The 24,637-nt window shown below is 34.7% G+C and overlaps 1 protein-coding gene across 1 annotated transcript in view; it reads left to right on the top strand.

Annotated features, from left to right (window-relative positions):
- LOC145673345 (ribosome biogenesis protein BRX1 homolog) overlaps window positions 1-21,810 on the top strand; it is a 28,130-nt gene extending 6,320 nt beyond the window's left edge. Inside the window, exons 2-7 of the mRNA XM_081742967.1 lie at window positions 1,123-1,278; window positions 3,224-3,344; window positions 4,812-4,936; window positions 6,230-6,365; window positions 14,226-14,320; window positions 21,291-21,810. Coding sequence (XP_081599093.1) covers window positions 1,123-1,278; window positions 3,224-3,344; window positions 4,812-4,936; window positions 6,230-6,365; window positions 14,226-14,320; window positions 21,291-21,617 — 960 coding nt within the window. The 3' untranslated portion in view covers window positions 21,618-21,810. The remainder of the gene's footprint in view (window positions 1-1,122; window positions 1,279-3,223; window positions 3,345-4,811; window positions 4,937-6,229; window positions 6,366-14,225; window positions 14,321-21,290) is intronic.
- The last annotated feature ends 2,827 nt before the right edge of the window (window positions 21,811-24,637 follow it).

Raw genomic sequence — 24,637 nt, 5'->3', positions numbered from 1 at the left:
GAATTGTGAGATACTAAGATTTTCACATATATTTTGACCCTCTGCTTCCCCCATAGAATATGCGTTTTAATCAAAGTAACCTGATTGAAAACTTTGTTCGAAGTACGTAATAACTGTATCCAAAAATTCATTCCACAGATTTAACCGTTTTCTCGTGTTGCGGGCACAAACAAGATTCTTTCCATGGATTACAGTTGAACAGTGTTACAGCGACTTTGATCGAACGCAAACAAAACTCATTACGAATGATTCCCAAACCTTTTTTGTGTTCAGTGGTATTCTGTTCTGGTTGTAAATTCATATTTTAAGTCAAGTTTGAAACTAGGGGTTTTATTATGGTTTTTTTTATTGGGTTTTACCCTCCCCCCCCCAAAAAAAAAAACACTGGGGAATATCGGGCTGGGGAAAATTCCAACAACCCTGGCCATGGAGCAGTAGCTTCAAGACAATCAAAACTGCTTTTCATACTTCCATTCGTTCCTTCTGATCATTGTTCAGATGTTTTGGCATTCATTTTACGAAAAGATTGTGCATGTTCACTATACCTCTGATAACAAGTTCAACACGCTCCCGTCAAATGTTGATTTTTTCTTTCTTTTTGGAATAGTCCATGGATATAACATGTTACTGGGACGGTTGAGCTTGACACCCACTCTGGGTCTAATGTTAACGGTGAAATGGCCAGTCTTGAAACGAGCTATGTGCTGGTTGTTTTGGTGGTACTGTAGGAAAGACATTGCTCCCTCAATGTTTGTGACATTCTGTGTGAATGTTCTTCGTAGACTTTGTCTAGAGGGAAAAAAAATCATGAGAATCCGACACTCCAAAGTTATGAAGCTTGCTTGAGTCTTCATCATCACCATCATTGCTTCAAGTCTTCATTATACAGCTATTCAACATTTTCTCTCTTGAAATGGGTGGACTTGGTTTAGTGATTGCAGGTTCTTTGTACTAAGATACTAACCTTTCATATGAACCTACACTCCCTACCTAAATTATACGTTTACGGGAGGAGACAAAGCTAGAAACTTCTCAGGACTCTCCGTATATTCTTGTTTAGATATTTGTATGCAGTGTTTTCATGTAATATTTATTAATAAATTGTTGTTTCTTTCCTAACAGACGAAATGGATTAATAGACAGCGTGTTTTGATCTTCGCAACTCGCGGAGTAACGTACAGGGACAGGCATTTAATGCAAGACTTAAGAACTCTACTTCCTCATTCAAAACCTGATAGCAAAATGGAGAAAAAGGATTCCCTTACTGTTATAAATGAGGTAAGCTGATATTTAGTTTATGCTACTCATAAGGTGATATTGTATTCATATATTCGTAAAAACCACCGAATCACCATACTTCTGTTCCAGCGTTGACAGCGAACAGAAGGTTCTTGCAGAAATGAAAGATGAGTTAAAAGGAACAATATTAGATGAAATAGTTGGTTTAAGATAAAACATGTATCCTTTAAAAGCGTCACAGGTTGATTTGAATTATTCGGACTTTAAAAACAAAGCAATGGTAAAGGAGGAGGATGTAGAAAACCGAAAGGAATTAAGAATGTTATAAAGATTTAACATCTAATGAATATAAAGATCGTTTGTTTAATCAGAAAAAATATTACAAGAAATTATATTGAATTAGAAGTTATAGGCATAAGGTATAAAGCGGTGAAACAGAATATAGTAAAAATGACCGTGATCAATATTACTGCAACACGGACTAAAAGAAAAAATGAAATGAAATCTTTCTGTTTAACTCCCACGATTATGCCCTTTAGGCTAAAGGAGACAATGATTGAATGATGGTGGAATGAGAAGGTGGGAGGAAACGGGAGTACTCCGAAAAAAACCCACGGGCATGATGATGTCTATCACAAACTTGGCCGAGGATCGAACCATGGACCCCACTCACCAGAGATAAGCGCTCTACTCCCCCCTTCGGACTAAAAGAGAATGTATATGTAAATAATTGAAGGTGGTAGTGTAGTTTTAGATATAAGTTCTTTTTGATTATATGTCGTATAAAGTTCTATGCAATGTTCAAAATAATCATAGCTCTTATATCATGTTCAATACATAAAATCAACAGAATTAAGAATTTTATATAGAAAATATTTAATCAGAAAATCTTATAATCATTCATAATTTAATTTAATAATAGAAAATTTGGCCCAGTATTTTTTCATAACATGTGTGTTTGTAATTTTTATATATAAAATATGGGGTGATTTTTTTAAAAACTCACGGATTTCATTCGGGTCTAGAATTTCTAACAGAAGTCCGATTTTCATGCGGTTTGTGGCAAATGATCAAGTAAGGATGGGAGATTTCTAGGACCATGTTTACTGGTTTAAATTCATCCGGGGTAATATCGGCCACCCCTAAAGAAAAACCGCAAATATTCACCTGTGTACCTTACAATTGGAATCAAGTGCGGTGCGATGTGAATATTTGAGTTTTCTTCGTACATGGAAACCTCGCCAAGGTCAATAAGAATAAGAAATAGGAAACTGGGCCGTTGTGTTGGGAATTGCTCTTTACAATTCTGTGCTACTGTGTGAGTATAATCAGGACACAGTAAGAATAGTGTACTTTTTTTGAGCAACATGAGTTTATCGTTAAAAGTGTTTGGTAAACGGAATCTGTTGTTGCTTCGCGAAGGTCATTTAGAAACAAATTTGCCTCACGTTCTGTCCAGATAGTAACATAATATACCTATGGTCGCTAGTGAATAAATTGGAAGAAACAGAGTCACTTCTGAGTGAGACAAGAAGTATCGGACCCTGTAGGCAGATATTGTGGAAAATGTTATTTATTGAGTCCTTAGGTCGCCAAAGAAATCTCTCCGTTGTTTGCCGCACATCGGCTGTAGCTATTCAACATGGGATTTTTGTGTGTTACCGCCAACACTTAATTTGTATTCTCACTAACACTCAATTTGTATTCTGCAATGAATTGGTGTGATATATATATATAATGTTACTTCCTTCATTTTCATACATAATTCAACCGTCCGAGATAATGTCTATATAGACACTGTGTTGCTTAAGCACAGATGAGTAATTGGCGTGAAATTCAATTGGTTATTTCCTTCATTTATCATGTAAAATGTTGACTCGTTATATTTATACTGACTGCAGTATCAACTACTTTCATGAGTCAAATTTATCACTGTAACCCAGTGATTTACATAAATGATTTACGTGAACTTTTTTAATTTCAGGTTTGTAACATGAAGCATTGCAATAAATGTATTTTCTTCGAAAACAGAAAAAGAAAAGATCTATATACGTGGATCTCTAATGTTCCTGATGGGCCTAGTGCGAAATTCCTTGTTGAAAATAGTAAGTATGAACTAACATTAATTAATTACGCATAATCTCAGTCAGAAATCTTGTGGCGGAGTCGAATAGAAGTTCTGTATTTGAGCGGTAAGAATTTTAAATGGATAAGTATTTATGTAAGTAGTAATGTAGTAGGGTTTAATTATTACATTTGTTGGTTATTTTGAATTACGATGTGCGTTTATGTTGTAAGGTGCCCTATTTTTTTTCGAGTATTGTGATATTTTAATGAAATAACATTGCGTACGTAACCCGTTATATTCTGTTCTTAATGTATTTTTAAGGTTCGGGTTATGAATTATCTTCTTTTCTCGAGCATGTGTCATAGCGTGAGATGGTTTTCAACAAATTGTCTGTAAGAAATTCGGACTTCAGTGGAAGTTGAGGGTGGGATGTGGATGAAGATGTTCCTCGGTGAAAAAGTAATAGCTAATCAAACAAGCAATGCAATAACATAGTTCAAATCCAATCATTTCAACAATTTTATTAGTTCATTGTGCCAAAAGATTCGTAACTTCATTGATCATTAACAAACAAGTTAATACTAGCTGTAGTAGATAGATATACAGATTATATTCATAGTAAAAGAGTTAGAAACATCATTAATAATAGATAGTCACAACATTACTACATTAAGTTTTGATGATAACAGGGTTCTGGCAACAGGATGTCATAATGGGCGTATGGTACTTTTGAGAGATCTTATATCTTTAGCGAAGCAATACTATTAAACTTACTACTCATAATACTTAATTATTCAATATACAAAGGCTGGTCCGTGTACATGTCAGCATACTGTATATACTTACCAATAATAAAGAAAATTCATGGCGTCAAGTGCCAGTGCTTTCCCTGGTTCCAAACCATGGTCCGGCAATTTAGTTTCCATTGCCGAAGGCTTCATTGGAGAACTACGAGAGAAGTTTCGTTCCATTTCTTTTTCACATCATTCCAGAGTATACTCACAGTTGTCACGTGCATCTTACCCGAAACTCTTTTAAGCAGTCCAAACTCCTCAAAAATCCATTGATCTTGCGTCAGGAGACTTCACAGTTATTTTCGTTAAAAGGTATGGCCTGTTTCTGTAGCTCCCATCGTATCGTGGTAGAATGCGAGGAGCGGTCTTGAGATGTAATGAAGCTTTGTGTTAATGGATGCAGACCAAATGTATCACGTCTTTGTACATTTCTGATAGCTCCTGCTCGTAAATCGACCCCAGGATCTCCTCCTAGTAGTATTGCAAGCTGATTTTGCAGTTCTTCACCCTGTGAATCTAGTTTGCCTCGATGACGGTAGCCGGCAACTACCATGAAGCCTCGTATATACCAGTACCATCCATTGCCTGTGATGTATGTAATATATCTGTGAAAAAGTAAGTATATGTATAAATAACTTTGTGGCTTAACCATATTGTATGTATACACTGACATGTATGATTGATTATTTATTATTATTATTATTTTATAGTTCATACAATGGGAGAACTGAAACTAACAGGAAATTGTTTGAAAGGTTCCAGACCATTATTGTCGTTCGATGAGAACTTTGACTCAAAACCACACTATAGTGTTCTCAAGGAACTATTTATTCAGGTGAGTATTTGCCTATTTTTGTAAGATATAAATGTGGCGTAATTTTGGATTTATAAGAGATTGTTAGAGGTAAATGATCTCGTAGCTAAATGATATTATGTTCAAGAAAACTAGATTCAATTTCCAATGGAGATGGTAGTGATGGGAGTTAGAGTGGTACCCGTGCGTTTTTTGAATCCAAAATTATTTAGGTTTAGCAGCTACACTCACCTCAACGTGGAAATTTCACGGTGATTGATTTGGAGTTAAACGTCTTTTCTCAGTAGTGAAGCTAATAAGAGACATTTTTTTTTTTTCAAATGCTAGCTGAAACTAAAATTTCTTTACATCCTTTGATCTCTTAATGTAAACAATGTAGTGCGGTCTAAGTATTTTAAATTATGTTGTATGTGTGAAGAGAACATATTCTTAAATTGAAAACATTCAATCTTTAAAATAACCGTTACAAGCGCACAAGATTATTTGTCAGTCTGTTGGCGCAATCAAAAAGGTTACACTACGTTCTGTTAAATCGCATGCAGTGTTTTTAGTCTTTGTTTCATTGCTTCATTCTAACCCACCAAAAAGCTACTTTCTCCTTTTTTAGTGAATTTTATACACGCATTGTTTTTGAATTATTTTTTTAAAATACCTGTTTATGGCTATTATTTTTTTAAAATCTTTATTCAATATTCTACCATCATTTCTAACTCTATAACTTAAAAATGTATGTGATTTCTTGTAAATGCAGTAGTTCTTAACTTTTCCGTCAGAGGGGTTTCGAACACTCTACCTTCTATTCAAGTAATATGTAATCAACTAATGTTGCCTACGCGTATACACAATTTAAATACAATTGTAATAACGTAATTAATTTTAGAGTAAAACAACAAGCTATAGTGAATACTGTGAAAGTATTGTATTATGTTAATTTTTATATATCTATGTACAATTTCTGAGTTATAGTTAGTATGGGAGTGTGTGAAATTGAAGTTGTAAGATTTGAAACTAACAATCAAACAGAAAAGTAATCTGATAAAAACATTGTAAAAACTGACCTGTCGATAGCTGCAGAATCAGTAAGCTGAAATTATAATCATGAATAAATAATATAACTCACGAAAAATATAAGAGGTAAATTTTACTTTTTTATTTATGTTTAACATGATAGTTTGCACAGTGGATACTTAGTTTTAATGGCTTCCAATGATAGTCATTGATCGATTCTCTTATAGAGATATGTAATTTTTAGACCATTGTTTTTCATTCTTTTACCATATTAGATAAAATTGTGATTTGGCATTTACCTTGCAGGTGTTTTCGACGCCGAACTATCACCCGAAAAGTCAGCCGTTCATAGATCATGTTCTTACGTTCTCAGTTTTAGACAATAGAATTTGGTTCAGAAACTACCAAATAATGGAAGAAGACGGCTCATTGGCAGAAATAGGTAAGTTTTCAGTGATAATTTGTCGAGTTATCGTCTGTGTGTGTAATAATTCAGACGAAAGAGAGAATTGACAGTTCCAAAATAACCAAAAGCAGGAAATAGCTTATATTCATGTATAGATGGAAATTTGGAGTCAAGTTGAGTACGCAATTGGCTAACGTATCGCTAATCGCTGGTTATTTTAGCACCCCTCTTTGCCAAGAGTCATCCTCGAAATCATGTCTCGCCAAAAGCTTGCGATCGTCTTTGCCGACCTTTCAACAAACAATCCACATATTCCTTACCATATACCTTGGCTGAAAGCTTGTTCTTCGAACAATCAGTCAACAAGTAGCTCTTACCTCAAACCATTTGGTTCACAATCTAGTAGTTCGGTAAAACACAATACTTCAGGTAGTAAACTATCTCAGTCACTTTAGACGTAGGCCTGGTTAAAACAGCTCCTATAAATAACGCCATTGACTATGGGACAGGCGATAAAAGTCTTAATACCCAACCTTTTACTTCCTTTGGGTTGTAATTAAATTATCCTAGAAAAACTAACCGAATATCTGGTTCTTGCCCTCCAAGTCTCTCGGTTTTTAAAAATCGCTTATTCTGTTTAGCAAAAGCTCCGATATCCAAAAACTCTGTTTCAGTCGTGTAAGTAAAACTACATTGTTATATATATCTTTTCAAAGACAGGTACATCACATGCTTTTGGAACCTGTATAGATTTTAACATGATAAATGCAGTTACTCTGCAATGAAGTAAACTCTTTAATTTATTACCTGTAAAATGGCCTAGGTTTGTAACTATCAAATCTCTGAAGAAGAAGAAGAAGAAAAAAAAAGAAAGAAAAAAAAAGCTATTTGAAGTTTAGTCTTGGCCGAGGCCAGCGCTATCCTATAAAGCTAGAGGCATGAGTTTTTCGCAAGTGTGATAAAATAAAATGAAATGCGTCAGAATTAAGTAATTTTCAGTTTCGTGGCATTTTATGATATTCTGTTTGTATTTTCGTTGGTTTCCGCTGCGCAATAAAACGCGAAATTTTAACCCTAAAATGCATTTTGATGCCAATTGGCATCATAGTGAATCAATAACAATAATAATAATAATTTTAAAATGTGTATATTAGCGTATAGAGCACGCTGATGCCATGTGGCACCAATGGAGTTAAGCTTTCTACCACACAGTTTTCGTCTAGTGACATAGGTCGGACAGCGAGCATCAAAAAGCATACACAAAGCACAAAACGTGCACGTTTGTTACTTGTAAGTTTTTTCACAAAGCGTGTTTTTGTTCTCTTAACATTAAAAAAAATATATCATTGTTTCACAGTCTTCCATACTACATGGTTTCTGCTGATATTGACACTAAACTCTGTTTTCACTAATGTAATACAACCACAGCATCGATCCTGTAACTTGACACTCCAGAAGTAAAAACATAAAAAAATCATATTATTGGATATTATGTACATTTGTCTACGTAATGAATAAAAAAAAGAAAAAGGAAAAATAATTTCAACACGACCAAAATTAATTCGTGCAATAAAGGGTTAAAATACCTTTTCGTTAATTTTAAAACGCCAATTTCCGCTGACGGAACGGTAGAACGTGGCATGAACGGTGCATTTTGGGTAATTCGGACACAGCTATAGAGAATGTGTTGCCCATCACCGTCGCACCTGGATGGGGAGGAGCCGTTTTAATTAGCATTGAGTATGAGAATATTCTCGGTTTTGTTTCGAACGATGCACGGTATATGTACAAGTGCTTCGATACGTTGTCTGTAATAATGGAACACACGTGGTTCATGTACAGTGTTGGTCACACAAAGTGAACTTGGAGATATCTGGCAGAACACTTTGAAAGAACTTTATAATTTTGTGTGCAAATTGAAAAATGCATTTTTGAACGCAAGGAAACGCAAAAGTAAGTGCCAGAGTTTTCTTAAAGAGAAGTATCCTGATCTTGAACCCAAGTTTGTTTCCCGAGCCTGTTCTGACTAGGTGGAATAGTTGGTTCCATGCTGTGCAGTATTTAGACAAATACTTAGAACCACTAGATTAGCTCCTTTCAAAATGCGACGATCTAAATCCTCAAGCTAAAACGCCAACAGTTATTTTCAAGACAAGAAGCTAGTTTTAAAGCCTGTTTTTTCTTCTTCTTTTTTTTTTTCTTTCTTTTGATTTTATAACTTTCACTGAGACGGATAAATCTCCGACATCACATCTATTGAGTAGTCATCTCGATAGACTCAGCACTCGATTGAACGTTTCGCGGCAGGGCCTCTTTGGTAAAAAAAAGATTAACGCGCACTTACGTTTGTTACCAAGTGAAAAGAGGGCTAGTGTTGAATGTGACTTTAAAAGATGTGCAAAAAGATCATATTCCCAAAGAAAAGACTCCCAAACTAAAGAAGTATATGATGCTTTGGGAAAGCTATTTTTGATCCTTCTGTAATTGTGTAGTAGTGAACCAGACATTGTTGCGTTAAGGAAGTTTTTTTAAAGCTTTGCCTTCATTTAAAAAAATGTAAGCAACTGATTATGAAGTACTGTATTTGAGTTTTACAAAGTGGCCTATGAACTCTTGGCAAGTGATTCGTCTGGAAAGTGCAGTGTAGTGAATGATTTGAGTAGGTAAAAGTTCCGAAGTAATGATTGTTTGAATTTTGTTATAAATGCACTTACATATGTGTGATTTCCAACAAGCATTGCCAACTAGTGATTAGTGGTATGAACTAGTGATAAGTGACAAACGTACAAAAATGCAGGAGGAAAATGTGGAAACATGTAACGTTGTTATGTTTAATGTTTAAATATAACTTGTGCTATGTGTTTCAGAAGACAGCAAAATTTTCCTACTCATAGTAAGTTTAGTTACTGATTTTCCTTCAGTTTGATATTAAAAAATACAATTTTCTATAAGTGAAATTTACAATGTCAAGTGGAATATTAAATGTATTTAATTAATGGTTTATTTCTGTAGTGATCTATGAATAAAAGGAACAATTGTAAAAATGTCGGGGAGTATCTTTTCCACAAGAGCTACAAAATGCGACAAAACGCGAAATTTTCAAATTCTTTGTGCGAAAATCTCGTGCCCCTATATAAAGCTAAAAACTTCTTTTAATTAATAGCTAAATTTCTGTTCTGTTTGTGATATATCCGCTCAGATTACATGTAAATTTACAAAAGCTTTTACTAACCATTTTTCTAAAGAAAAACTTCAGGTCGTTACGAAACTTTTTTGTGGGTACCAACTAAATAAAAGCATATCGCCGGTCCGCCACAGTTCACAAAACCTGTTATATTCAAAATGTAAGTTTTCGGGGAATGTAGTACTGTATGGTACTGATCAACAGTCAAAAAATCAAAATTTTAGGAGTTGGCATTTTGGAAATGAATTTAAAAGAATAGAAGACTACAGCATGAGAACTTGGACACGTATTTCAAAACGGAGAATATAATTTGAATCGGTAAATTATCTTCCAAATAAAACAAAGAGCAACAAAATATCTTAAACCGTTCCCGAGATAGAGCATGTTAATATTTTGCCAAAAATTGCACGTGAGAAATGGCCCGAATGAATCTCAAGCAATTGAAAAAAAAAAAAAAAATCTCATTTTGGCGTGAATTTCAATAACTGTTAAAGTCCAGAAGGTGTAACGTCGTTGGCTTCCCGCGCTTCGACCTGCTCGTTACTGGGAGGCAAGCCAATCAGCGAGCCACGAGTAACCAAGCTGGCAACTCCCCATAAACGTCACTACAACTTTTCACGGGAAGCCAACGACGTTATACCTTCCGTACTATAAATTCAATAACATCAAGGTGACTCCCCATACGTAAATTGATATGGACTATGCTATACATTTGAAGGATTTTGTTTATTATTTAGTATAATATATATGGTGTTATTTAGTTATCCTAAATTTTTGTAATGATCGAAGTCATTATTAACCTATTGTAAATAGATGTTGGATAACGTGGCTTTACATAGCTCGGATGTTTCTTAGAACCAAGTAACCGTGAATACAATTTAGAACGTTTGGAATTTTGGATCTTTCATATCGTAAATATTTGACAGATCATTGAAGATTCTGTTTCTGATTTGAGGAACCACTTCGTTCTTAATCAGGTAGTGCGTGTGATTGTCTTCTGGAATTATCTACCCGGATTACATGGTGCACATTGAATTGGGTAGTGCGTCATCAGTGTTTATTTCTGGCTTTCTAGACGGAGTTCTCCATCTTATAATTTAAGTAGCTTCCCAGTCGCCTCATGGTGATAGGTCAACTCGGAAGATTCTGTACCCTACCTACTATCCATTTCATAAAGATAGGCCCCTGACTTCGTGGTGCTGCCGTGACGTACAGTCAAAACTTATATTACATTGTCGTACCTCGTTGGAATTCCTGAAATGTTGTCTTTTCAATACTTAAGACATACAAATTTTCTTTGTACTATGTAGTGAGAAAAAAATAAAAATTAATGAAAAAGTGCGTATTTTTTCGTACTTTTTTGGTAGATCAATGTTTATAGTACTATATCTCAGAAAAGAGATCACGTGAAATAATTTCCTGTGTACAATATGTAGATGCATCCATTAACTGTAAGTTGTGAGAATTTCAATTTTCATCACTTGATACTTTTTGTGTAATTAAAACAAATGTACGACGCTCTGATCTCCTTTACCATGGTAGTTAGAGAAACGTACAAAACACTGCTCGAAAATTTGGAAGTCTAGTGTTCCAAATATTTGGAACTATTAACAAAAAAGGGTTTAGTTTTAGAGTATTTATTTTTTAAAAAAATTCTTTTACTTCAACATGTTCTCTGCGTTAAGCGGTGAGCCATGTTGCAGCCCAATCTTTAAATTCCCCGCGCTTATATGAAGAAACAGCATACAGTAAGTGGAAGTGCGGCAACGCTGTCGTGCAGTGTTGTCGCGTTCAGGAAGCTTGTAGCGCGAAGCTTACTTCATAAGAATGTAATAGGAAAAAGTATTTATTATAACCTTTCACAACATCATAAAAATAATAATAATGCATTACACATCTCAATTTAATCGAAATAAAACGTTGAAGTAAAACATCCAAAAACTCATCTCTTAATCTATTTACTTCATTCACTTTCGTAATGGGTTTGTTGACTCATCGCTGCTCCTGTTATCTTCCTGTACACTTATTAACAATGGCTCCATTTTTACTTCAAGATCTATCAGTATACACACTTTCCAGCTTACGAACATGTTAAAGGTTAAAAAGAAATGTATCCTTGGCAATCACGTGTTCACCCAAGTTCTGCGATCAATTCCCCTGCCGAATGTATACAATAACACAGAATGGGTCCTTTGTTTTCTTTCAACGAAAGAAAACTATGCAATGTGTAGGTGACGAGGGCTGTATTTGCGTCTAATCACGTTGCACTGATTACGCCTTCAACACTTCCCTTCGGTTCGTAGGCGTCAAAAACTTAGACATGCACTCACACCATATGGGTTCATTGCAATGAGACGGACGAATGGGCATTTATATTTTCCTTAGTATATGTCGTGGTTTTTGATTAAAATATATATATATATATATATATATATATATATATATGGATATTCCTTTACGAGCGGCGGTATTACAAAAAGAAGAGGCAAAATTTTTAGCGATAATGAAATTGCAGAACTGATGAATGACTCCGACTCAGACGGTTATGAGTTAGTAATGAATAGTAATGACATTGATTATTCTGTGCTCAGTGGCGTATTCGGGAGTGAACAAGATAGTAACTCTGTTTCAAGTGAACCTGCGGCTGCGCCGGGAAAGAGAGAAAAAAACGTGTCGTTCCTATTCAAAGACAGATTCTGATGTAGCTTGGAGCGATAAAATTCAAGTAAATGCAAAACCCCTGTTTAGTGGTATCCCGGGAATTGATCAAAATGCTGGGTTATCTACAGAGTATTCCGCATATAAACTGTTTCAGCTGTTTTTACCGATGAAGTTTTATAGTTAAAAAAAGTTGAATTGATTTTGAGTTGAACGTCCTGTTCAGCAGTGAGGCTGACGTCGACCTACTGATTAACGTGAAATCCAAACTACATGAGCTCTCCCAGGAATAGTAGTAAAAGTTATGAATCAATACGCAAAAACAGCAGATTGAGAAAAAGAAAAAATACTAAAACAAAAATCTTTGTTTTCTAAATGAAAGCGTGTTACTTTAATTAAAAACCAGGAACTTTTTACACTAATTATTCACATAAGCCTTGCACGGAAGCCAGCTTTACGCGATTTTTACAAATCAACTACGCAAGAGCTATTAGTATGTCTGTCAAGTGGTGGAACAGATCTTCTGTGAAGTGTAAACTCAATATTACATATCAACTAAGGTTGTATCATATAATAAAGTTTATGCTTGTATTTGTTTCTGTGCAAGTGTATTTTGTACTGCGTGCAGTAAGTGAAAAACTGACAAAAAGCAACAAATTTTCGAAGACCATCACATGCAAACCCAAACAAAATAAGAGTTCGCTTTTCTAATTTTGAACATTTGGCACATTTTCTGTATATCCTGTTAATTTCTAAGAAATTGGTTTAAAATCTGTGGAGACATAAAATTTTAAAAATATATCTAAAAAGTGCCGGACAGTGTGCGTGACAAGTTTAAATGCCCGTCCGTCTGAGAGTGTATACGCGCCAGGAAAATGTGGCAACGTAGCACTCCGTATAAACTGCGATAGCGAAGGGCGCAAAGCTGAGAAAATCATAATGTCATATTTGTGATTGTTGATCTTCTAAAACAAGTCAAAACAGTTTGGTTGAAAAAGCTACTTTAAGATCTTTCTAAAAGTTTTTTAAGATTGTTAATACACCGCAGCAATTCAGAGATAATGATGTCTCACTTTTTACTGAATAACAAGAAAACTACTACGTGTTCAGTAATGAAATTTTCAGAACTTACAGGTAACATATGCATCTACATATGGTGCACAGGAAATTATTTTGTTATCTCCTTTCCGAGATATAGTCCTATAAACATTGATTTACCAAAAAAGTACGAAAAAATACGCACTTTTTCATTAATATTTTTTTCTCACTACACAGTACAAAGAAAATTTGTATGTCTTAAGTATTGAAAAGACAACATTCCAACAATTCCAACGAGGTACGACAATGTAATATAAGTTATGACTGGACGTCACGGCAGCACCGCCAAGTCAGGGGCCTATCTTTATGAAATGGATAGTAAGTATTTATACAGTGATATCTCCATGATATTGGCATACCTTTAAGGATACTTAACATTGTAGTAACCTCTTCATAAGGGATAATTACTCTTCAATTCATACTTATGTAATACAGAAAATACTCTCTGCAATTTGAAAATAAATTTGTGGCGCATTACAGTAGATTGGAAATACCTTTTTCTACAAAATATCTTTGCTATAAATCGATGACCTGGTTAATCATAACCCGGAAACAGAACAGTTGCTATCTGAACTTGAAGAGTCAGTCTCTCTCTCTCTCTCTCTCTCTCTGTCCACAACAAATTGCTTTCACTCAGTACAGTGTGACGAAATTGACGTATATTTACATTTATAATTAAGGTATTTGCTGTGTAGTGCATACATTTACCACATAAGCTGTAAGCAATCAAAATTTGTGTAATCTCCGTGACAACTCTCATTTACGAGCAAATAATTATTTCCCATCAAGCGTCGTTATTCAGAGGTTTCACTGTATTATAGATATTTTATTTAATTTTTAATGTATCCTTTATAAATATTTTATAATAGGGAAGTTAGATTTAATCTGATAATAGTGTAATTTCGGACGTACAGGATTATGACATTTATCAGTGATTTTTTTTTTTTTTTTTCTAGGTCCCCGTTTTGTATTAAACCCAATCAAAATATTTAAATCCAGCTTTGGTGGAGAGACTCTATGGGAAAATCCATTTTATGTATCTCCTTCTAAGGTAAGTGAATGTTTTTGTTAATAGATTAAAGTGAAGAAAATTGAGGTTATTAGATATTGATAAATACTAACATATCACCAGGCAAATGATATGTTAGTATTTTCACTGATAGATGGAGACATTTTCTTATGACACGCACTTTATATACGCATACAGATAGCTTTGTGAAAGGAATCACAATTTAGTCTGCGTAAGCATTTCGCAGTCTGTGATTTAGTGGAGTAATCAAAAGTTTTTGCAAGAGAAATAGCGTTAAGAATTGGAAGGTCTATGGGGAGGAAACATTTTGGTACAATATGGGAAGGTAGTATACAAATGAAATTATGGGAAACGGTAACGGTAATTATGGATAACGGTGAACTTCTCTTAATTATTGAAGTCAATTAAGAGTGTAAAGAAAGAAAGAAAGATGAATAAAACTCAAATCATAGTTGGTGTTTCTGCAAACATTAGACTAAATATAAAAGTTAGTTGGTTAAAAAGTTTAATTATATATACATAATATTAATATTATGTCAATACACATCCCGTACTGAAAACTATATTTATTTTATCTGCGTAGCACTCCCAAATTGAGTATATCAAAGGTCACATTAGCCTGCTGCTGATTTCTGGCAGGTGCTTTTTTTTAAAGCAGCGTATCGTATTTTCTCAAATATAAACGCCATCCTAAAAATTTTGATCCGTTTTGAGAATCCGTATAAATATGCGGATATAAGCAGCCCTCTACGACCCCAGAGAGACTTAGGCACTACTTGCATCCATTCTGAAAAATACAAGTTTGGACTTACACATACAGTGTTACGAATTGAAGAGTTTTGAGTTTTACGTTGTTAACATTTCCAACTCATTTTCATTCTCCGATCCTATCGTATTTTAACACAGAAAAATTAAATTGACAGTATTCTAAATCTGTGACCGACAATGGTGTTACGATAAGTCTCATCACTCGTGTCAGCATTCTCAGATCATAGGTAGCAATTTTCGTTCCCCTTCCTCATTTTGACAGGGGAAAATTCAATGGCAGTACGTTGTGATTAACAATGGAGGTACGTTCCCTTTTCCCCTTACCCAATTCTTTTACTTGAGATGCATTTTGTGAAAGTTAATTATTCTGACTGTTTTGTTTATCGGACCAACTTTGTAATTATAAACGCTCCCCCCCACCCCCTCAAGATTTTAGGCCAAAAATTTTGAAGAAGAAAAAGCGGGCGCTTATATTCGAATAAATACGATAATTTACATTTCATCTGCGTAGAACAGTCAACAGCATTATTCATTGTGGCCAGTTCAACAAATTAAATTCCCATGTTTTATCAACAAAAAATGACTTGTACTATCATAGTGGTTGCTATTACAGTGCAATTAACGAAAGCTGGCCTCTGACAGATAGCTACAAAACGAAACGAAAGGGAGAATAGTTCGCCAATCACTGTATTATTCTGTCACGCTGTTTCTAGGCAACCAAGGTCACTGTCCGCACTGTTGCCGGTAGTTGAATGTTGAATCGTCTGCCAATAGTTGTTTTTTGTTATCACATAGTAATGTCTGTTTAATAGTTGTTTTAGCATATGCTGTTTGAAGTATTCTTTCCGAATTACTGATAATTTTAATTGTGAATAGTTGGTGTGTGATGTATTTACCCCTTCAAAAAATAAATAAATAAATAAATAAATAAAGAAGACTGAAGATGCTGGAACAATACCAAATAAGTCAAGTGGTTCAACGTGCAGAAGTCATTCACAGGAAATAACGCACGGTGCTATTTCAAAGGCGAGAAAGGAAATCAAGACCCCCTTCTTTTTCCCCTCATCGAACAGATACTCAAGCGCACTTCGAATTTTTTGAAGTCAGTGAATAAACTATTATTGGCATTATTCCAAAAAAGTTTGAAGACACTAACGATACTTCTTCGGTATCACTTATAACACGTGCCGGAAAAAAAAAAAAAGAAAAAGTCATGAGCAAGTCCAAAATCCACCGTACATGACTTCATGAAATATGCAATACGACTTCACGTTTATAGACAGTCCAACAAAAGAATCCAACTTTAAATTCTCTCCTTGATTCATTACAGAAAGATAGTTTATTCATGGATTGGGAACAACTCTGTGCATAGTACTTAAGATGATAGGGTTTCGATATAACAAATTTTTTAGGAAGGAAGATTTTATAACAGAGGGAGGATATCGTTGCTATACGGTGTTTTCTGAGAGAGATAAAATGTCGAACCTGAGAGGATAATATGCTGGATGGATAATATGCGAAATATGGTAAATGTTAATCACTCAAATAACAAATAATAGACTGAATTGATAAAAGTACAAAATCCGTTCCAGTTGGTAAAATACAGAGATCGATTTTGTTACATGCAGACAGGAGTGAGGATTTCATGTCATGACGATTTCATTTCCTGTTTTATATCACATAAGACGACAGAATTTCCGGATATTGTCTGAACTTAATGCAAAACCAATTTTATTAATCTATTCAGTTTTCTTGTAGACTCATAAAAAAAGGGGGGAAGGGGTTGAAGCACTCAATCTCATTTCCTGATATATATATGACCAATTCCATTTCAAATCGTCCAGGCAAACCACAATTGGTCCCCATCATAGTCTCAGATTTCATTTATTTTTTTTTATATGGGATCTACATGCAATATTATTAGACCCATATTTTTTCTTTTTGCTGAAAAAAATTTTTCCTTCAATATACAGCCTTCCAAAATGGCCACCCTCCTCTCGGATTGCTCGAAAAACTGAAAAACATGTCAAGTTAAAAGTTTTGTTGTAGAGAAACGAGTGTACTTAGTAACGTAATCGCAACACCAGAAAGAGTATAAAGTTGTATGTTTCGTTGGAGGGCCAAAATTCGTCTATTGGTTCAATAGGAATCGCGCAATTCACTCGCAATGTTGCCAACTTTGATGAAATTTTTGCTAATTTCAAACATTTTTTTTTTCTGTCCTCACGAGCAAAATCAACCATCTGCTTCTAGCATCGAAATCTACTCCATAAGGTATCTTGAGAATGTAAAGGACTTACGTTTCTGATTATTACATCCCACGTTATAGCATGATGAAAAGCTGAAAATTTCATTAAGACGCCATGTTTGGACGCCATTTTCTCAAAAACCCCACCTTTTAAAAATCTGAATTTTTTATATGTATTGGAGAAGTACCTAAGTATTTAATATCCGTTAACCGTTCATGCGGCTGCAGCCCCTAATATTCGCAATTAATTATTGAAATTTCGATTTTTGTACTTGCAATGTAAATATTTCCTATGGGCACTTAGCTCCTATACACAAGGCGATTTGAAAGGGAGTATGAAAATTTTGAAAGATGAATCCTGACATCAAATCCAGTAGAAAAGTTCCTATAAACATTAGTCAAATTCCGCTTCGTTTTCGAGTTACAGGTTTTCCAACTCGGGAACAAAATCGGCTCGCGACAATGGAAAATAAAATATAAATTTCGTGTTAAATCAGAAACTATGTGCTAAAGTTATGATGAAGTTCAGAAAATTGATTTGTATGAATATGATAATTCTTACGTGCGTCGCAATTCGGTTGTCAGTGTTGCCAACTTGCTAGAACTTTTATTTGTTTCCAAATTACACTACGTGGTTTTTATTTGATATTCGGTATTTATTAATGATTGTAAACATCACATGAAGCACAATTTTCCTCACATCACCTCAGTTTTCGAAAACTTACATGTATTTCATTATAAGGTTTATCTCGTGCGTTATTTATAGTTTGCAACATTACGAGTGAATTTCACTTGATGTTTGCCATCATTAGTAAAACCAAAATGTCGAATAAAAACTACGTCTGTGTAAGTTGTAATAATAATAATAAGAAGAAGAAGAAGAAGAAGAAATATTTTTTTATTATTGCAAAACCTCTTGTAACACCACGCATCAAGTTCGAACTTAATCAAGAAGTTCTGCTGCAACCACGAAGCAGTTTATTACGAGATTCGGTGTCGTGAACATCGTCCTAGTGTTCTTTGGAACCATGGAAATTGTTTTCACTGATAACATGACATTGTAGTGCACTAGTTACAGTGTTTGTGTGAATAACAATGGGGAAGTACTACACAGAGAAAAACCCGTTTTCCGTACAGCGGTATATTGTACAAATATACGGTATCCTCTGCTTACTATAGAAATCAGTACGGAACATACGTTATCCGGATGTTACATAGGCACTGCCCTTAGGTGTTACATCATGCCGTTGCAGGATGTCTGACATCTAACAGTTTTCCGTATATCACATGCATATACTTATGTTACCTTCGTCAGCTATATGTTATATACGTCCATTTGTATGTGAGATCCTGACCGCCTACATTGTTTCATACGGAAAGTACGTATATATGGAACACTTATACAGAAAGTATTACAAAACATGCATTTTCAGTTATACGTCTGCTGTACGTTGTCCAAAAATTACAGGAATTACGCATATAACCTATCTTTTTAAGTGCGCCACCTACAATTTTTTTTTCTCAGTGTATTACAGTAAGGACCGTATTAAATGTGTTGATGACTCTAAAAGGCATAAGATAATTGTGTACAGAAAGAATTCTTGACAAACATTTTATCTTGCGGTAAAATATATGTATTGCGTACAGCGCGTCTGCCAAAACATAGTATTAGGAGAGGATGATTATTCGTGTAAAGGGTGGTTTGAATATTTACTGTGAATAAAGTGAATGTGTGTGATATTGGTGATCACAAAAGAGCTAAATATGAAATTATGCACTAGCAAGATAAAGAATTTGTTCCTCTGAATGTAGATTTGGAAACAATTAACCAGACATTTAACATGCTAAACATGAATGTGCTCCCATTAAAACGGCCGTTATCGGCGAAACCTAGACTACGGTGAAGGATTCACATCTCAAAATTTTTCATACTGCCTTTCAAATCGCCTTGTGTACAGGACACAAATAATCATCCTCCCCTAATAGTACGTTTGGGCAGACACGCTGTACGCAATCCATATATTTTACAGCAAGATTTTTTTTTTTTTTTTCTAGAATTCTTTCTGTGCACAATCATCTTACGGCTTTTAGCATAATCAACACATTTAATACGGTCCTTACTATAATAGGACTTCCCCATTCTTATTCACACAAACGCTTAACTAGTGCACTACAATGTCATGCTACCAGTGTAAACAATTTTCATGGTTCCAGAGAACACTAGGACGATGTTCACGACACCGAATCACACAAACTATCAATAACGCACGAGATAAAACCTTTTAATGAAATACATATAAGTTTTCGAAAACTGTGATGATGTGAGGGAATTCATGTGATGTTTACAATCATTAATAAATACCAAATATCAAATAAAAACCAGGTAGTGTAATTTGGAAACAAATAAAAGTTCTAGCAAGTTGGCAACACTGACAACCGAATTGCAACGCACGTAAAAATTATCATATTCATACAAATCAATTTTCTGAACTTCATCGTAGCTTTAGCACATAGTTTCTGATTTAACACGAAATTTATATTTTATTTTCCATTGTCGCGAGCCGATTTTGTTTCCGAGTTGGAAACCCTGTAACTCGAAAACGAAGTGGAATTCGACTAATGTTTATAGGAACTTTTCTACTGGATTTGATGACAGGATTCATCTTTCAAAATTTTCATACTCCCTTTCAAATCGCCTTGTGTATAGGAGCTAAGTGCCCATAGGAAATATTTACATTGCAAGTACAAAAATCGAAATTTCAATAATTAATTGCGAATGTTAGGGGCTGCAGCCGCATGAACGGTTAACGGATATTAAATACTTAGGTACTTCTCCAATACATATAAAAAATTCAGATTTTTAAAAGGTGGGTTTTTTGAGAAAATGGCGTCCAAACATGGCGCCTTAATGAAATTTTTAGCTTTTCATCATGCTATAACGTGGGATATAATAATCAGAAACGTAAGTCCTTTACATTCTCAAGACACCTTATGGAGTAGATTTCGATGCTAGAAGCAGATGGTTGATATTGCTCGTGAGGACAGAAAAAAAATGTTTGAAGTTAGCAAAAATTTCATCAAAGTTGGCAACATTGCGAGTGAATTGCGCGATTCCTATTGGATCAATAGACGAATTTTGACCCTCCACTGAAACATACAACTTTATACTCTTCCTGGTGTTGCGATTACGTTAGTAAGTACACTCGTTTCTCTACAATAAAAGTTTTAATTTGACATGTTTTTCAGTTTTTCGAGCAATCCGAGAGGAGGGCGGCCATTTTGGAAGGCAGTATATCGAAGAAAAAATTTTTTTCAGCAAAAAGAAAAAATATGGGTCTAATAATTTTGTATGTAGTTTCTTATTTTAAAATATAAGCTAAATCTGAGACAGTCGTGTGGACCACCCTGGACGATTTGAAATGGAATCACTCATATATATATATATATATATATATATATATATATATATATATATATATATATATATATATATATATATATCATAATATAGTACATGTTTATTTTTTCATAATTTCTTGCTGAAAGGGAGCTGAATCCCGAAACCAAACCCCTTACACACGCCACTGTTCCGAGTATTATTATTATTGTTTGGAAATGCATTTCTGTCATTCATCTTGTCCTACGACTATAGAATTCTGACTTGTTAAACGTCCTAAGTTTATCGTCGGAGGTGCTGCCTCTTTGAAAGTAGAGTCTTTGGCAGCAGTGCCATCGCTACATCACGTACTCTGTCGAACTATCAGAAGGTAGCTTTCGTTAAGTGCACTGTACATGGTGAAGATTATCCATACCCAAACGAATTGCCTGGTAGATTTAATTAATAACCTAATAATGAAGTTGAGTGTACAATCGATTTTTCTAATAAAAATTCAGAAAGGGTAGAGAATGAGTTTTGCTCCGTCAATTTGTGTAATGTTGGAATAAGAGGTTAATTTTATGTTTTGTTGTTTTCAGTATCGACTTCAACTAGCGCAGACGAGTGCCATGAAGTACATCAACAGAGTACAACAAAAGTTAGCTGCCGAAGAGAAGAGACCTACGGAGGCTTATGCGTTTAATCCAATGGATGATGTATTCAAAGGAGAGGTGGCAGAGATGCAATCTAAACCTCCTACTGAAGTACAGAAAGTAACGAAGAAAAAAACAAAAAAGAAACAAGTATCGCAGAAACAACCTGTGATGAATAAATCCAAGAAAAATAAATGGAGAAATAAGTGGAAGCTTAAGAAGTTGAAAAAGAAACAACAGAAAGAGAAAAATCGGAAAAAGAAAAGCATTTAACAAATGGTAGATTGCTGGAACTACGAGAGTTGTTAAGAAAGTTCTAAGCCCAACTATTAAGGTAGCACAGAGAGTTCAACTAATTACGATATTTCTTAGTTAGGCTTAAGAGCTTTTGTAACAACTCTCGTATTTCAGTATTACTAATGAATTTTTGTATATCAAGTAGACAAATACAATGATTTATAAACAATTTTTGTGTAATACTTTTTTGGCTGATAGTTAAACAATGTGTGTCTTGTATGCATCAAGTATTATCGTGTGATTTGCTGGTATATATGAAGTCGTAATTGGATAACTTGTTGGTGTATATGAAGTACTACGGAGTGATTTGCTGGTATGTATGAAGTCTTACGGGATGACTTGCTGAATACTCAGTTATACTTAAAATTGTATCCCCATCTCCAGCTTACGTTATTCATTTAGTTACGCCTGTACCGGAGGATTGTGAAATGTGTATATTTAAATAGGGCGCATACTAGTTCTTGAATAATTTCTAGAACTGCTTGCGAGAAGTCCCGATTGTGAAATATGTATATTTAGATAGGGTGCATACTAGTTCTTGAATAATTCCTAGAACCGCTTGCGAGAAGTCCCATTAATTTTCAAGCCAGGACGTTTTAAAACATAATGTTTCGCATTTTTGGCAGTTTTCCGATCCACATTTATTATTTATTGTCCTTCGATATAAGGAATAATCTCCTAAATTTATGTCACAGTGTCCATGAATACTCTATATGAAGTCATATGGTAACGTGATTGATTGTTGAATATTTACTGAAGACAACAGCAGCGGGACTATTTGCCCCCGTCACATGTGTGTGTAATTGAAGTCTTATGAGTTAACTTACTTCTGTATATGGTCTGGCTGTCTGTCGGTTACGAGTACCGCGAAAAGAAGTCACGAAATCAGAAAATGATCATGGAAGTCAAGAAAAAGTCACTAAATTTAGCTTTTAGATAACTTTTTATTTATTTATTTATTTTATTTTATCTGTACAGACTGGAAAATTTTGTTCTGTAAAACGTTAAAATTCAACACCAAAAATGTTTATGCTCGGCTTCAGCCACTACCAAACAGGGGTGGATAACTTAACGTAACTGTAACGTAACGAAAATAGTTCTCTGTAACAAAATTATTGGTTATTTAATGTAGGTAGGTACAAGGTATACCACCAATTTTTGTTACGACACCGTAACGTTATTCGAACATGTAACGTTATTGTACCGTAACTAATTGAAGGAACAAATCTGGAACAAATCGGGTATTCCTTTCACGCTTGGTGGGAGAAAATCAACAACTGGTACCAGCTGAAAGAGATTCTTTCCTCTGCGGGTATCTAATGGAACGAAAATGTGTGGAACAGAAGCTATTTCGTTACAAATACTATTTGCCACATGAGTAACACAGTTGACCAGACAGGTTTGGTAAAGGTATTGTGTTCATCAGTTACAGATCTTATCAGATCTTTGGAGAGTTCCTCGGACATGGTATCTATTGTATTGTTCTTCAGAGGTTCACATTGAATTTCGTTCTTCAGGTGGTGAAGCAGAATGAATATTTCACTTTCATATGTTGTTATTGCAAATATGAAGTAGAGACAGGGAGAAAAAAAAGAGATCGATTTCTGTGAATATCATAGGAGGAAGTCAGTCACACAAGGAAAAAGGCAGGTGGAAGGGTTTAGCAGGGTCAGGGGGAAGCACAGAGTGAGACAAAAGTAGCAAAGGGGAGGGAAAATAGACAATCTCTTTCATTCTTCATCTTGCTTTGTTTTCATAGCGCTCTTAGCTGTCCACAACAAGAGTAGGATTAATTTATGTTAGAACTCTTCCATGAATGGTGGGCGCAAGCCTGTGAAAATCATATTATTATTATTATTAAAACAAAGCCCACAAAATAGCTAGGAAATTGTGTGATGCATGGCCACGTCATTGGCTATCAATCTGCATTATTTTTGGAATATTTCACGGTTGTTTGCTGATTCTTAATCCAGGCACATCCCCAATTTGTTCACTATATTGAATCAAACTATATTGTTATTATTATTATTATTATTATTATTATTATTATTATTATTATTATTATTATTATTATTATTATTATTATTATGTCTAGCGAGCATAGCCTAGTGGCTAGCGTTCTTCTTTCGCAAAAGGGAGATCCTGGGTTCAAAGCATGTGGCCTGCTACCCTGACCGGTTTTACAAGCTTTTTCCAAGGTTGGGCTATAAGCTCAGACGCTTCGCTCTCCGTTTTGCGTGACGTCACCAGCGAGGAGAAGCAAGTAGGTATAGAGGCGTAAGAAGCAAGCAGAATATGTCTTCTTTCTTTCTTTATGCATAACATTTTCGCTGTCACAACATCCTCCTACACACAAACTACGAATAAATAAATAAATAAATAATCCAGCAATAAATAGAACTTAATGCTGTTAATATTATAGAAACTTAACAATGCACCTATATTGTATGATGAGCGAAAATTCTTGAATTATAATTACATTTTAAATTTATTTATATCCGAAATGTTACTGTGAATGCATTTATGCAAAGTTCCAGATAAATATGTGTTTTACCAGGGTAATCTCCGAAATTTCCGAGCTCTGGAGTTAAATTAATTGCGAAACCAATGAAAGGTGAGTTCCGCACCCAGCATGAATAGATTACTTTGTGAGTACTGTTAGGCCTAGGAATATTTCAATAAATATTTAAAACAATGGGTAATAATAATAATAATAATAATAATAAAAAATTATCAATGCATTTTATTTTGTTCAATATACGGCACTCAGGCTTAAAGTTTAAAATTGGCAATTCATATCTGCTCCATGTGAATGTTAAAAAGGGACCATCTGTGTTAAATATCATGCCGACTATCCACCACAGGTTATGTTTAATGTACCCATTGTTGACGCTATAATTGCACCATCACATAAATAGTATACAGTTCGGAAAAATTGATTTGGTTTATATCTAAATACTTTGCATGCTAACTAGCAGGCCAATCCCCAGCCCGAA

Source organism: Thermobia domestica, chromosome 16 (genome assembly GCF_964235325.1).
Source record: "Thermobia domestica chromosome 16, izTheDome1.hap1.1, whole genome shotgun sequence".
Lineage (NCBI taxonomy): Eukaryota > Metazoa > Arthropoda > Insecta > Zygentoma > Lepismatidae > Thermobia > Thermobia domestica.
The sequence above is the reverse complement of the archived record's forward strand: the minus strand, read 5'-3'. Positions and strand labels throughout refer to the sequence as shown.